Genomic DNA, 13647 nt, shown 5'->3' on the forward strand with positions numbered 1-13647 from the left:
GAGCAAGATTAACCTTCTTCCTGTCCTTGGCTAATTATCTCTCCTTCAGCTCTTGCACATAGGAATGAAAAAATCAAGACTTCAAGGCTGGCACCAGGAGATCAAAGAAATGGCTATCTGTATAGGATACAAGTAAATGAAAACTCCTGAAAGGGCACAGCTACAGCGTAGCCTTATCACCAAAGGCCCATTGTTCCCCAGGGAAGTTAGAATCCCAGCCTCTGAGACAGAAGTCCTCTTGGTTTCTCCTTCACTAGCACAACAAGAAAACTATTTTTTCATTTTCTCAAATCCTTGTCCTATTATGGGATCAGCTGTGGGACAAGGACAGAAAGCAAGTGCTTCTCTAGTCAACATGGAGATGTCTGCTTTCCCAGTCTGTCAATGCATCTTTAAAATAAAGTTACTTGCTACCCAAATCTGAATTTGACACAGATGACAGTGTACAAAAAGCCTCACTAAAAATTATACCCTCAGAAAGGGATATAATTTAAAGTTAAATTAAAGTCTCCATTAAAGTCTCCATTCCAACAACATTAGAAACACAACTGCACTTGAGTCCCCCGTTTCCCAGTGCTCTGAAGCTCTCAGTGTAAAAGACCCTTCTATGTTTGATGGGGGCAGATGTGACAGCAGCAGCAGGGGAGGCTCCTTAGAAAGAATTGGGCCCTCGATAATATCATTTTATGGGCTCAAAAGCTGGCCTAGCATACAATTTCTTTGCTTTTTGTTTCGTTTTGTTTCTTTGTTTTGGTTTGTTTGTTTGTATGCTGGCTGAAACCCACCTAAATCTTGCCTCTTAGGAATTATTTTTATGCCTTTCAAATACTATTGATAAAATACATAGCTTGGATGAGCCCATGGTACATACCTGTAATCCCAGTGGCTTGGGAGGCTGAGGCAGGAGGATTATAAATTGCAGGCCTCTGCAACTTAGTGAGGCCCTAAGCAATTCAGAAGGATCCTGTCTAAAGAAAACTAAAAAGGGCTAGGAATGGGCTTCAGTGGTTAAGCTCCCTCAGTACCAAAAACAAACAAACAACCTGTAACTTAAGAAATTCTGAGCTTGAAATTAGTGAACATTTTTAATTTTTTTCCAAATTGACAAACTCAGGGAGGGGGCACTGCTGAGTTGAATACAATAATGCCTGACTCTAGGGATTTCAGGTCTGTACCATCATGCCCAGCAAAGTTCAGATTATTGAGGAGGACAGTAGCCATATGAGGTGTCCCATTCGTGATAATTCATTGATGTATAGAATTTTGAAACTAATCCTATTTTTGGCTTTGCCCAATAAGATCAAATTAATTTTTAAATATGGTGAAGAAGAGCAGGAAAAAAGGATTATAAAAGAGAACCGGGGGACTGGGGATGTGGCTCAAGCAGTAGCGTGCTCGCCTGGCATGCATGCAGCCTGGGTTCGATCCTCAGCATCACATACAAACAAAGATGTTGTGTCTGCCAAAAACTAAAAAATAAATATTAAAAAAAATTCTCTCTCTCTCTCTTTAAAAAAAAATATATTTAAAAAAAAAAGAGGACCAGGGAGTACATTAATGTAATGGCTATATTAACTATGTTGACTGTGGTGCTGGTTTCATGGATGGATATAAATATTTATATATATATAAACAAAACAAAAAAATCATATATATACATATATAAATATGATTTTTTGGTTTTGTTTTTTGGCAGTGCCGAGGATTGAATCTAGGACCTTGTGCATGTGAGGCAAGTACTCTACCAACTGAGCTATATCCCCACAATAAAGCTATAAAAATGAGATGTATCTAAAGCTGAAGTAAAAAAAGAAAACACATTGTTCAATAGTTGAACTAATAAAGAGCCTAAGAATTCATTAGTTAATCATCAATCTCAATAGTTTGGAGAAAGCAAATTTTAGGAGTATAGAAAGATAGTCCTAGGGAAAAGAGTAAAATTTAAAGATATTGAAAATGAACATTTCCACAGTGTTAGCATGTCAAATGTTCATGCTACTAAAAGAAAAATAAGATAGAAAAAACTCTGGTTATATTTTAGAAGGAAACATTATAAATAAATTAGAATATACATATACATGCCTAATTTAATGTTGGATATACATTCAGGGAAATGCTGTAAATCTCTGTAAATTATGTGTATGCATGCTTTAAAAGGAAAATGTAGGGCTGGGGTTGTGGCTCATGGTGTAGTGCTTGCCTAACACATGTAAGTCTCTAGGTTCAATCATCACACAAAAATAAATGAATAAAGGTACTATGTCCATCTACAACTAAAACAAAGGGAAATACACAGAATTTATTTTAAAAAATTAAAATTTACAAAAGTAAATAAAAGACTCAGTTATACCATGTGTAGATGATAATGCTATAAATCACTGTAAAGTGATTCTTCATTTTGCAGTCATCACCCAGAGCACTGATACCTAGATGGTTCACTACGACACACCTAGGCTGTGATAACTGTCACTGTACATGCAGTCCATCACCAACGAAAAAGTCATTAGGCCACACATGGTCATATGCTATAAAGTCACAGTAGTCATGTACATCTCACAATAAAATGAATAAATAGACCTGTTGATACAAAGACAGAACTTTTAAAAAGACACTTGCTATTTAGACAATGATAAATGACAAAAGTTTGCACTGGAGGAAAGTACAAAAATTGCATCTATTCCAAAGAAAGCTGCTGGGAAAATGGGATATCTGGGTGACCCATATGTGCTGTTGTAGTCTTTCCTCATATCACATCATAAATCATTGTCAGAGGTAATACATAATTAAAGATAAAAGCAAACCATAAAACATTCACAAATTATTATAAAAAGGGAGTTAGTTACAAGGTGGACATGGTGGTACATACCTGTAATACTAACTTCTTGGAAAGCTAAGGCAGGAGGATGGAAATTTCTATTCCAGCCTGGGCAACTTAGTAAGACCCTGTCTTAAAATAAAATTTCAAATATGGCCAGAATGTAGCTCAGTGGGAAGAGGGTCCCTTTGGTTTCAATTCCAAGAACCACAAAAAAAGGAGTTCTTTTCAAAGGTATACTAAAAAACATGTTAAAAAAATTAAAAAATTGGGCAACATTAAAACAAAAATTTTATTCATCAAATGCTAACATTAAAAGGTAAAAAGAGAAGTGACACAGTGGAAGAAAATAATTCCCTCACATATAACCAAAAATTTTTAATAGCAAAGGAAAATTCAGGGACACCAAAAAAAGCAGGCTTGAGCAATTTATACAGAAGATAACTCAACAGCCAATAATCATGAAAACATTCCAAATCTTAGGAAATTAGAGAAATGTAAAATAAAATCACATCAGATATATAAAATTAAACAATACTGAAAAATATATGGAAAAATGAATTATAATGAACAAAAGATGAAATGTAAGTTGTTGTTCTATATTTATGGAAATCTATGAAGATACACAATACACCATCAGCACAGACTTGTAGAAATCACTGCATGTGTAAACCATGAAAACACACGAGGACACAGCAATATTGGTCCGAACAACTGAAATCCAAAGGCGGGGAAAGAGGGTGTACATTCAAGAAGACACAAATAAAAAAGTGGGAAAACAATGGTTTTTAGGGACCACCCATATCTTTTGTCATATTACACTCAGTTTAACCATAGAAAACATCAGATTAGTATTAGAGAGCCATCTCAACCCTGTGATACTTCATGTGTATGCATGCTTTTCAAAGGAAATATGTAGAATTTACCAGAAAATTAAAATATACAGAAGCAAATAAAAGACTCAATTACACACACCATGTGTACATGATAAAACTCATCCTTCCAAAGACAATGATTTTCCTCCCAGTTAATTTGTAACATTTTCCATCAAAATTTCAGGATGTTTTCCTTTTATTGAATGAAGGGGCAAAACAAAACACCCTACAACTCATCTGTAAAGTATATACAAAATTAGCCAAAAAACCCTGATTTGTAAGAGCAAAACAAGTAGCTATCATTACCTGACACTAACATATATTATGAAACTGTAATATTACATTAATAATAACTAAGGACTCATAACACACAAAATCCATAGGTGAAGCCACATGAAGGTGAATTTTCTATTGTCAAAACCAACAGGAAGGCCAAAGTAAATCCAAGCATATTAAGAATTACATTAGACTTCAATGCATGGTCAGCCCAATCTAAAGGTAGGTGCAGGGACTGGTAGCACAGCTCACTGGTAGAGGGTGCATACAGAATGTGCAAGGTCTGGGTTCAAACCCCAGCACCACAATAAAAGGCAGATGTTAATGGAGGATAATGTTGGAAATTCCTCAGAATAGGAGACTCCTGACTCTCCCTTCATATATGGATACACTGAATAAATATCTACTCATGTTTCAAGTTCCTAGACAAAGTCATGCCACAAGTAAATTTAGAGACCTAGGAGAGGAAGATTGGGACTCTCCATATCCTAACTCTAAAGTCGTCTGTGGTTCGCATTTTAATTTATCTACTGCTGAGAGAGGAGGGGACTACAAACACACAAGTATCAAGACCACAGGAAAAAGTGATTTTTTTATGGACATGCAAGTACTTCCATTGGCTTCATTACCTGGGACCAGGGAAGACAATGGGTTAAATCTCATAGGTGTCAGTTTATCCCTAGAAGGGCTCTGGGTCTGCCAGCTCACTCTGCCAACTGCTGCAGCAGATGAATGAGCTCCTATCTAGCCAGAATCATGAATTTAAAGAGGAAAATAAAGGCCACCACTGTTAGCCTAAGTGGGAGTTTGGTGCTTCCTGAGCTCTCTCCCCCACTTCACCCCAGTAATAACTCCAATTCTTCCTAGAAGGAGTCTGCCCATGCACTGAGAGCCTCAACACCTTTTCTTCCTGGGTCTCCATCCCAGCCTTCTGAGTTCTGCAAACAAAGGTAACTGAGTATGTGCAAATCTCCACAGATCACTAACAAGTGGTTTGATATTGAAGGGCAAGTACTTCCTTGGGCACAATCCCCACCACTAGAGAAGAAAAGGGGTCAAAAAGTACAGATCTCAGAAAAAGCCACAGCACACTCTTCCAGTGGCAACTTGACAGGCTAGATTTCGGAGAGCAGTGACTGCGATTGGGGGTCTCTGATGACCTCATGGCTGTGGTGCACATGCTGCCTGGGACTGTTTCTGTGCAAAGGCACAGGATGCCTTGCTGCTATGGTAAAGTCCTGCCCAAGGAGGCTCTGTGCAAGTCTTATCAGCTTTAACCTTGATCTCAGGAACATAGCTCCCAGGGATACAGAAATTCTCCTGCCAGACAACCACAATGTTTCACCAGCTCTGCTGCTCAGTAACTTCAAACAATGGACTTCCTTGAACGCTACACAAAGCTCCTAACATTTCACATTGAAACTGTAGAAAAGCTGCAGATGTTTCTAATTCTGAAACTTTCCTTAGTACAAAGAATAATGCTTGCATACTTCTTAACCTGATAAGGAGACATATATAAATAAAGATTGCTGGTGTAACTCTTTAGGTCTGCTTCTCCATCAGAAAGGAGTGCTCCACATGATTCAAACTATTTATGTTCATAATCTATGTGTGTGAATCTTTCCTAATTCCCTATTGCCCTTCACCAGTACCACAAGTTTGGCCACAGGTGGTGGAAGCACTGGAATCTAACTTGTATCAGGGCTTAATGCACCAATCAAATAGCAGACCCCCTGCAGCCTGAACTATGCTATTAAAATGGTTACTATCAAAAAGTTGCAAGACAACAAGTTCTCCAGAGTACAGCCACATGGAAAAAAGAAAACCTTTTATAGAATGTTGGTTAGAATATAAATTTCATTTTGTGTGTGTGTATACAAATTCTTCAAAAAACTAAAAAAAATAGAACTACCATATGATCCAGTAACAAGAATTCTAGGTACATATTTAAAGAAATTGGGGGCTAGGTTTGTGGCTCAGCGGTAGAGTGCTCATGGGAGACAAATAGTTCACAACCTGGAGAGGAGAATTCGGCATTGCAATAAGGACAGGGAGCTAGAAACCTAGGGGTTCATCTAAAACTTAGGCATTTATAAAGAGCCAGGCTACAGGAAAGGCTCCTCTGGGTTAGACATGCTGCTTCCCGCACGTTCGGAAGGCCCAGGAGGTAGGGGAGCTGAGGTCCCCGCAGACCCCGGCTATTCTCACGCAGGAACACCACGCACAGAGTTGGACCCTTCCTGAGGATGGTCCCTGGTCTCACCGCACAGCCGGGGCGAGGCCGGGCTGCTGGCAGGCTGCTGCCCAGACAGGGCTTCAGTCAGGGCTGAGGCGACCACGCAGGGACCCGAGAGGGGACTGGGCCCCCGCCGCGGCGGACCTGCGCTCCGCTAGGATGGCCAGAGCGGCTGAGGGCGGCGCTGCCCCGAGGAGGACTCGGGGCTGCAGACTGGAGAGGACGGGGTGTCCCACCCACCGTTTCAGGTTCCCGCCGCGCCCGTCCTGCCAGTTGCACGCAGCGCCCGGGCTCCAGACGCCCCCGCTCACTCACCATTTCCCGGCGGTCGGGAGCGCAACGCTCTCCTGTGGGTTCCCAGCGCCTCCGTAGTACAGTGACCCGGACAGCAGGAGCGAACATAAAGACAGATCGGGACAGCAGCCGCCCCGGATGGCAGAAACCCGCCCCCTCCTCACGGGCTCTGCGCTGGATTGGACAGATCTCAATGTCACGCCTCTGATTGGACAGAACTTTAGTGCCCGCCCCCTGAAACGGAACCCTTTGAGCCAACGCTCTGAGTGACGGTAGAGTGCATCCAACCAAGGATGAATAAGAACAGAATGGCAAGTTCTTGGCGACGTTTTCTATACTCCCCCTAGTAGGATTTTAGCCCAGGGACACTTATCACTGAGCAACTAACACCCAGAGTCCTTTCACTTTTTTTTTTTTTAATTATGAGATAAGGGCTAAGTTGCCTAGGCTGGCCTCTAACTTGGAATTCGGGGTATTTCAGTTATGCCCTACCATTCCTATTTTCTTTTTATTTGAAGTTCTGTACTTTGAATCCAGAACTTCAAACAGCAGCTGTTTTAAGGTTCTGCTGAATAGCAATATCTAGACTATCCAGAAAGATATTTGCATTGAACCATGTCTCATATTAACTTTGATCATATCACTTTATTAATCATTTGTGTATCTATTTTATGAATTTAAATTATATAATAACCATTACTTTAAATTTTATTTAATTTTTCTGCTCTCTAGTCTTATCAGGAAGTATCTTGAGCTTTGAATTGGTAAACAATACCCTAAGGCAGCAAGCAATGTCCAACACAAATTGTGAGTCACAAGTGTAATTGTGACTTTCTATCAATCACACTAAAAAATTAAAAACAGCCAGGTGCAGTGGCTCATGGCTGCAACCACAGTGGCTTAGGCGATGGAAGCAGGAGGGTCAAAGGTTCAAAGTCAGCCTCAGCAACTAAGTGAGGCCTTATGCAGAATATTATCATATGTGAACAATATAAAATTATTAATGAAGTGTATATATTTGGGAGCTATAATTTCAAAGCTCATTCTTCTTCAAGACTCCCAACACACTTATTTTTTTTTAATATTTATTTTTTAGTTCTCGGCAGACACAACATCTTTGTTGGTATGTGGTGCTGAGGATCGAACCCACGCATGCCAGGCGAGCGCGCTACCGCTTGAGCCACATCCTCAGCCCATGCTCCCAACACATTTAAACAGCATGGTACTGGTACCAAAACAGGCGGGTGGACCAATGGTATAGAATAGAGGACACAGAAACCAATCCACAAAATTACAACTATCTTATATTCAATAAAGGGGCTAAAAGCATGCAATGGAGGAAGGATAGCATCTTCAACGAATGGTGCTGGGAAAACTGGAAATCCATATGCAACAAAATGAAACTGAATCCCCTCCTCTCGCCATGCACAAAAGTCAACTCAAAATGGATCAAGGACCTTGATATCAAATTAGAGACTATGCGTCTGATAGAAGAAAAGGTTGGCTCCGATCTACATATTGTGGGGTCGGGCTCCAAATTCCTTAATAGGACACAAGAGTTAATAACAAGAATCAACAAATGGGACTTACTTAAACTAAAAAGTTTTTTCTCAGCAAGAGAAACAATAAGAGAGGTAAACAGGGAGCCTACATCATGGGAACAAATTTTTACTCCTCACACTTCAGATAGAGCCCTAATATCCAGAGTATACAAAGAACTCAAAAAATTAAACAATAAGAAAACAAATAACCCAATCAACAAATGGGCCAAAGACCTGAACAGACACTTCTCAGAGGAGGACATACAATCAATCAACAAATACATGAAAAAATGCTCACCATCTCTAGCAGTCAGAGAAATGCAAATCAAAACCACCCTAAGATACCATCTCACTCCAGTAAGCTTGGCAGCCATTATGAAGTCAAACAACAAGTGCTGGCGAAGATGTGGGGAAAAGGGTACTCTTGTACATTGCTGGTGGGACTGCAAATTGGTGCGGCCAATTTGGAAAGCAGTATGGAGATTCCTGGGAAAGTTGGGAATGGAACCACCATTTGACCCAGCTATTGCCCTTCTTGGACTATTCCCTGAAGACCTTAAAGGAGCGCACTACAGGGATACTGCCACATCGATGTTCATAGCAGCACAATTCACAATAGCTAGACTGTGGAACCAACCCCAATGCCCCTCAATAGATGAATGGATAAAAAAAAATGTGGCATTTATTCACAATGGAGTACTACACAGCACTAAGAAATGACAAAATCATGGAATTTGCAGGGAAATGGATGGCATTAGAACAGATTATGCTAAGTGAAGCTAGCCAATCCCTAAAAAACAAATGCCAAATGTCTTCTTTGATATAATGAGAGCAACTAAGAACAGAGCAGGGAGGAAGAGCAGGAGGAAAAGATTAACATTAAACAGAGTCATGAGGTGGGAGGGAAAGGGAGAGAAAAGGGAAATTGCATGGAAATGAAAGGAGACCCTCATTGTTATACAAAATTACATAAAAGAGGTTGTGAGGGGAATGGGAAAAAATAAGGAGAGAAATGAATTACAGTAGATGGGGTAGAGAGAGAAGATAGGAGGGGAGGGGAAGGGGGATAGTAGAGGATAGGAAAGGTAGCAGAATACAACAGTTACTAGTATGGCATTATGTAAAAATGTGGATGTGTAACCGATGTGATTCTGCAATCTTTGTAATGTTTTGAATAACCAATAAAAAAAAAAGACTCCCAACACATTTCAATTCACATCAGCCACACTGCAGCTTACAGAGATCTGACTCCCCTGGCTTCACTTCCTACTTTTCATGCCAAAGGTAAAGAATAGGCTTTCTTACTAATATTTCTCCTTGGGGCTAAAGCCCAAGACAGACTCTACCTTCAGAAAGACAAAGAGCTCTGACAGGAAGTGTGAGGGTGACCTTAGGCCTGAGCCTAAGCAACTCCATTTTAAAAACTCCAGTTTGAAACCTGCAGTTTCACCAGGCACACCCACAAAGCCCTCCAACATGGCCACAAACAAGTTACTTTCCCTCACCTTGATAAACCCAATGAAGCCCAGGGGCAGGCTGTCCTTGCCTGATAAAAGGGAAAGGCAGAAGATCAGGGTGGAGACCAGCAGACCAGATGTTTCTGACCCCAGGGTAAATGATGTCACTGAGAAATCTGGTGGCAGCTTGCACCAAGCCTCCAGTGCAAGCTCCCCAACCTTTAGTGTTCTGAACCTCTGAATATTTGCTTAAAAGCAGATGGCTCTGAATGGAGTCCTGCCTTCTGCTCAGAGCTCAGCAGGTACAATGGCCTCCTGGAGTCCCCATGAATACAGGCACTTGCTTCTTGGTCCTGCTGGTTTCTATAGAAGGGGGCCCCTAAACATCCCTGTATGGACTAGGTGTGGTTGTATATGGTTGTAATCCCAGCAATTTGGGAGGCAGGAGGATTGTAAGTTTGAGGCAAGTTTACTGAGGTCTTAACCAATTTACTAGGCTTTGGACAACGTAGGGAATTTCTGTCTCAAAATAAAACATTTTAAAAAGGCTGGGAATGTGACTCAGTGGTTAAGGGAACCTAAGTTCAATTCCTGGTACCAAACAAAAAAAGAAAGAAAGAAAGAAAAGATCTCTTTCTGGTCAATGTGACTTTCTTTGGGTAGAGTACCTTGGACATAAAAAAAAGCTCCAATGGGTGGAGGGGGCAAACTGACATACACCCCTCATAGCTAATAGATATTTTCTTTAAGGCTGTGTCTGGAAAAACAGAAATTAAAGCTAGCTCTTATTACGTTGGCCACCCCCACAAAGAGGTCATCAAGGAAACATAAAGACAGCATGGATAGGGCCTCCCTCCATTAAAAATATGCCCACATTGATACAGGTCCAGTAGGAGCCCCTGGGTCAAATGATAGTGGGGCCTCACCTGAAGTTGAAGGCATTGTGATAAAGATAACAGTGATAAGTCAGTCTCAACCACATGCTGTGCTCCAACCCCTAGAATGCAAGCAGGAAAACAAAGACTAAGGCAGAGTTTTGTACATGCCAGGTTGTCCAATGCAGCTCCTGCATGAGATCTGCTGTGTAAATTAAGTACTCAGGTGAACTTCTCACCCAAAAAGCCATGACTCCACTTACAAGTGCCACCAGAACATGCACTGATCCAGTCTCCATTGCCATCTAGGAAAGGAGACAGCCTGCTCTACTGAAGGTCAGCTAAAATGTGAGTAAGGCTGTGTAGGTCAAAGGGACAATGAGGAGAACGATCAATGTCATTACAAACATAATGCTGTTTAAGGAGGAGGCCACATGCCCTGGAAGAAACAGTACCCCTGAGAGAGAAGTGCAGCCTCTTGGCTTTGCATTTTAATGTGCATATGGACTGCAACCAGCAGCACAAATAGGTTACGGAAAGAGTTCTATGATTCTCCCAGGTCACCCAAACTCCTTCTTTGTGGCCATGCTGCCCTCCCATGCCTGATCCCTGGCACACATGATCTATTCTTCACCACTATAGTTTTCAACATTTGGAAAATCATAAATGGAAACAGAGAGGATGTAAACTTTTGAGACTGGCTTCTTTCACTTAGCTAATCTCCTTGAGATTCATCCAAGTTGTATTTTTCAATCATTTGTTCCTTTTTATTGCTGATTTATCATAAATGTATCTCCATTTGTTTATCCATTGAACAGTTGTAGGACATCTGGTTTTGTTTCTGGTTTGGGGTGATTATTAACAGAGCCAGCTAAACATTCATATACAGGCTTTTGTGTGAACATAAGTTTTTATTTCTCTAGGATGAATATCTAGGAATGAGATTTGCTGGGTTCTCTGGTGGGTATGTTTCACTTTTGAAGAACTGCCAAACTGGTCATCTTAATCATCACCCAGGATGCAGCTAAGAGGGGATGATCTCTTTCTGGGGACAGCTGCATTTAATGACCAACTGCTTGAACAAGATGCACAGACCACGAGATGAAGGAGAGAATCAAAACCTTTTTGCGTTGATTTTGATGGAAACTTTTTCAATGGTCAGTAATGCCAGATGCCTACAGATGGCAGGGGACATGGAAGGTCCATTGAGTACCTTCACTATCAATCAATGTGGAGTATCTTTTGCAATAAAAGGTAGACCATGGTCAGGTGGCAAATTGTCCAGAAAACCAATGCATGCCACAAACCTGTGACTAGTTGACAGGTTGAACTGACATGACCGTCCCAAACCTGAAAAGTGTCAATGATGATAAAACACCAACACTATCCTGAGAAGATTTAGAAAGGGTCTACAGTCCAAAGTCATCAAACTGTCAGGAGAGAATTATAACATTTGAGAAGGAGCCAGTCCCTGCCACTCATGGAAGCCTCTGCAGAAACAAAGAGTTCTCTTTGTGCTGTCCTAGCTGGGTGTGATGAAAGATCCCAGCAGCAATAGAGTAGCGGGCAGGGCTGGCTCAGTGAGTAGCTTGGCTCTGATTGGTCTCATCAAAGGCCCCATCCCTCCTGTGAGTGTATGCAAGTAGGAAAGTTTTAACAAGAAGCTGTGATTGTTTTTGTGGTCCACAGAGATTCATGGAGGGATGTCTAATTTGGATGGCTCCAAATTAGACTAGAATGAGCTCAATTAAAAAGAGATTTTTGTTGTAAAGATTACTGTAATCTCAAAGTTAAAAAGGACATAATACAAAACTATTTAAAAGTTTAGGTAAAATATTTAAGGCTATATGAGTTTCAAGAAAAGCAAACTTATAAAGCATTTCATATGTGATGGAGTTGATAAAGTCATAGGTCTTTCTGGAGGCTTAATAGATATGAAGTGTACATGAGTGTTATTATAGACATTATGCTTGTTGGTTCAAAGCCATTGTATAAACCAATAATTTTTTTTGCACCTGTTAAATTCATCTTCTACTTTCCTTGTGAAACTTATCAACTGTTGCCTGTTAGTGTTTTACAGAAGTATTACTCTAACAGAACAGCCTGAGTTGATTAAAGACAATGAGCAATCACCTACAGAACAGATAGGATATGGTGTTGACTCTTAGCACTAACATTATCACTAATTAAATGCAAGTGGTAACTAGACTATAAATTATAGACATTAAAGTTAAAGCCCACTATTCCCACTTCAAGAACAGTAAAAATGGACTGCTTGGTGACTAAAGCCAAGGGAGAAAAGTGCTAATGAAAAAGCAGACAATAATTTGGCCTTTTCCCTCTAAGGTCAACCAGGACCCAGGGAATGACAGAACCTCTCTTAGAATGCTGAAACTCCTGAGACACACAACCTCCCAATCAGGCATATCATGAGGACAGGAAGCCAACCAATACACAGTCTGCAAAGAGGAGGATCATTGGATTGGGATATGTCCAGAATGCTACTACCAAAGAAAACCATGTGTGGTCAGCAAGGCCCTGACCCATGTTGACAGATGGCAAAGCAAGTACAAGACTAAAGAAGCCAAGAAGCTTCTCACAAGTTCTCAAGAGTGATTCCTGGGGAATCTCAGTCAATTCTTAAAGTAGACAGGAACAAAGGCAGTTTGGACTAACTTGGTCTTAAACACCTTGCCAGAAAGTATAAGCAAAGCAAAGTCATGGGCTGGGAATATAACTCAGCTGGTAGATGCTTGTCTCACAGGCACAAGGCGCTGGGTTCAATCTCCATCACTGCAGAAAAGAAAAAAAAATCATACAAACTATTAAAAGGAAAGACAATTCCTCTTAATGTAACTTAAGGTGTGTACTATGTTAGCCTTGACAAAAGGACATAAAGGATAGGAGGCTATGAAGGAAGGGTTCTCATGCAGGGGTGTCTGACAAGGATCACAGAAGACTGGCAGAACCACAGGCTTGTCCTCAGCCAATTTAAACCTGATTTCACAGACCCACAAATCGTCCCACCCTTCCACTAGACAACTGAACTGTTTTTCATTGGTATGTTTTCTATCCCCAATATGTATGTCTCTGATTGGTCTAAATAATGCAATGTGGCATTCAGAAGCCCTAACTTTACCCAGAGACCCCTAAGTGACACAGCTAAAGAGATCTCTGTACTAAACAGAGTTATCACCAATGAGAAAGCTATTTTACAAAAATCAGGTGGCAGTTGGTAGTTAGTAGTTTAAGCATTTCACAAGGGGACACCTGTGACA

The 13647-nt window shown here is 40.7% G+C and overlaps 1 protein-coding gene across 1 annotated transcript in view; it reads right to left on the reverse strand.

The window, feature by feature from the left end:
* LOC101976104 (uncharacterized) overlaps window positions 1–6714 on the reverse strand; it is a 91232-nt gene extending 84518 nt beyond the window's left edge. The window contains exon 1 of the mRNA XM_078027916.1: window positions 6518–6714. Within this exon, the coding sequence (XP_077884042.1) occupies window positions 6518–6604 (87 nt within the window). The 5' untranslated portion in view covers window positions 6605–6714. The remainder of the gene's footprint in view (window positions 1–6517) is intronic.
* Between the last annotated feature and the right edge of the window lie 6933 nt (window positions 6715–13647).

This window comes from Ictidomys tridecemlineatus, chromosome 12 (genome assembly GCF_052094955.1).
Source record: "Ictidomys tridecemlineatus isolate mIctTri1 chromosome 12, mIctTri1.hap1, whole genome shotgun sequence".
Taxonomy (NCBI): Eukaryota; Metazoa; Chordata; class Mammalia; order Rodentia; family Sciuridae; genus Ictidomys; species Ictidomys tridecemlineatus.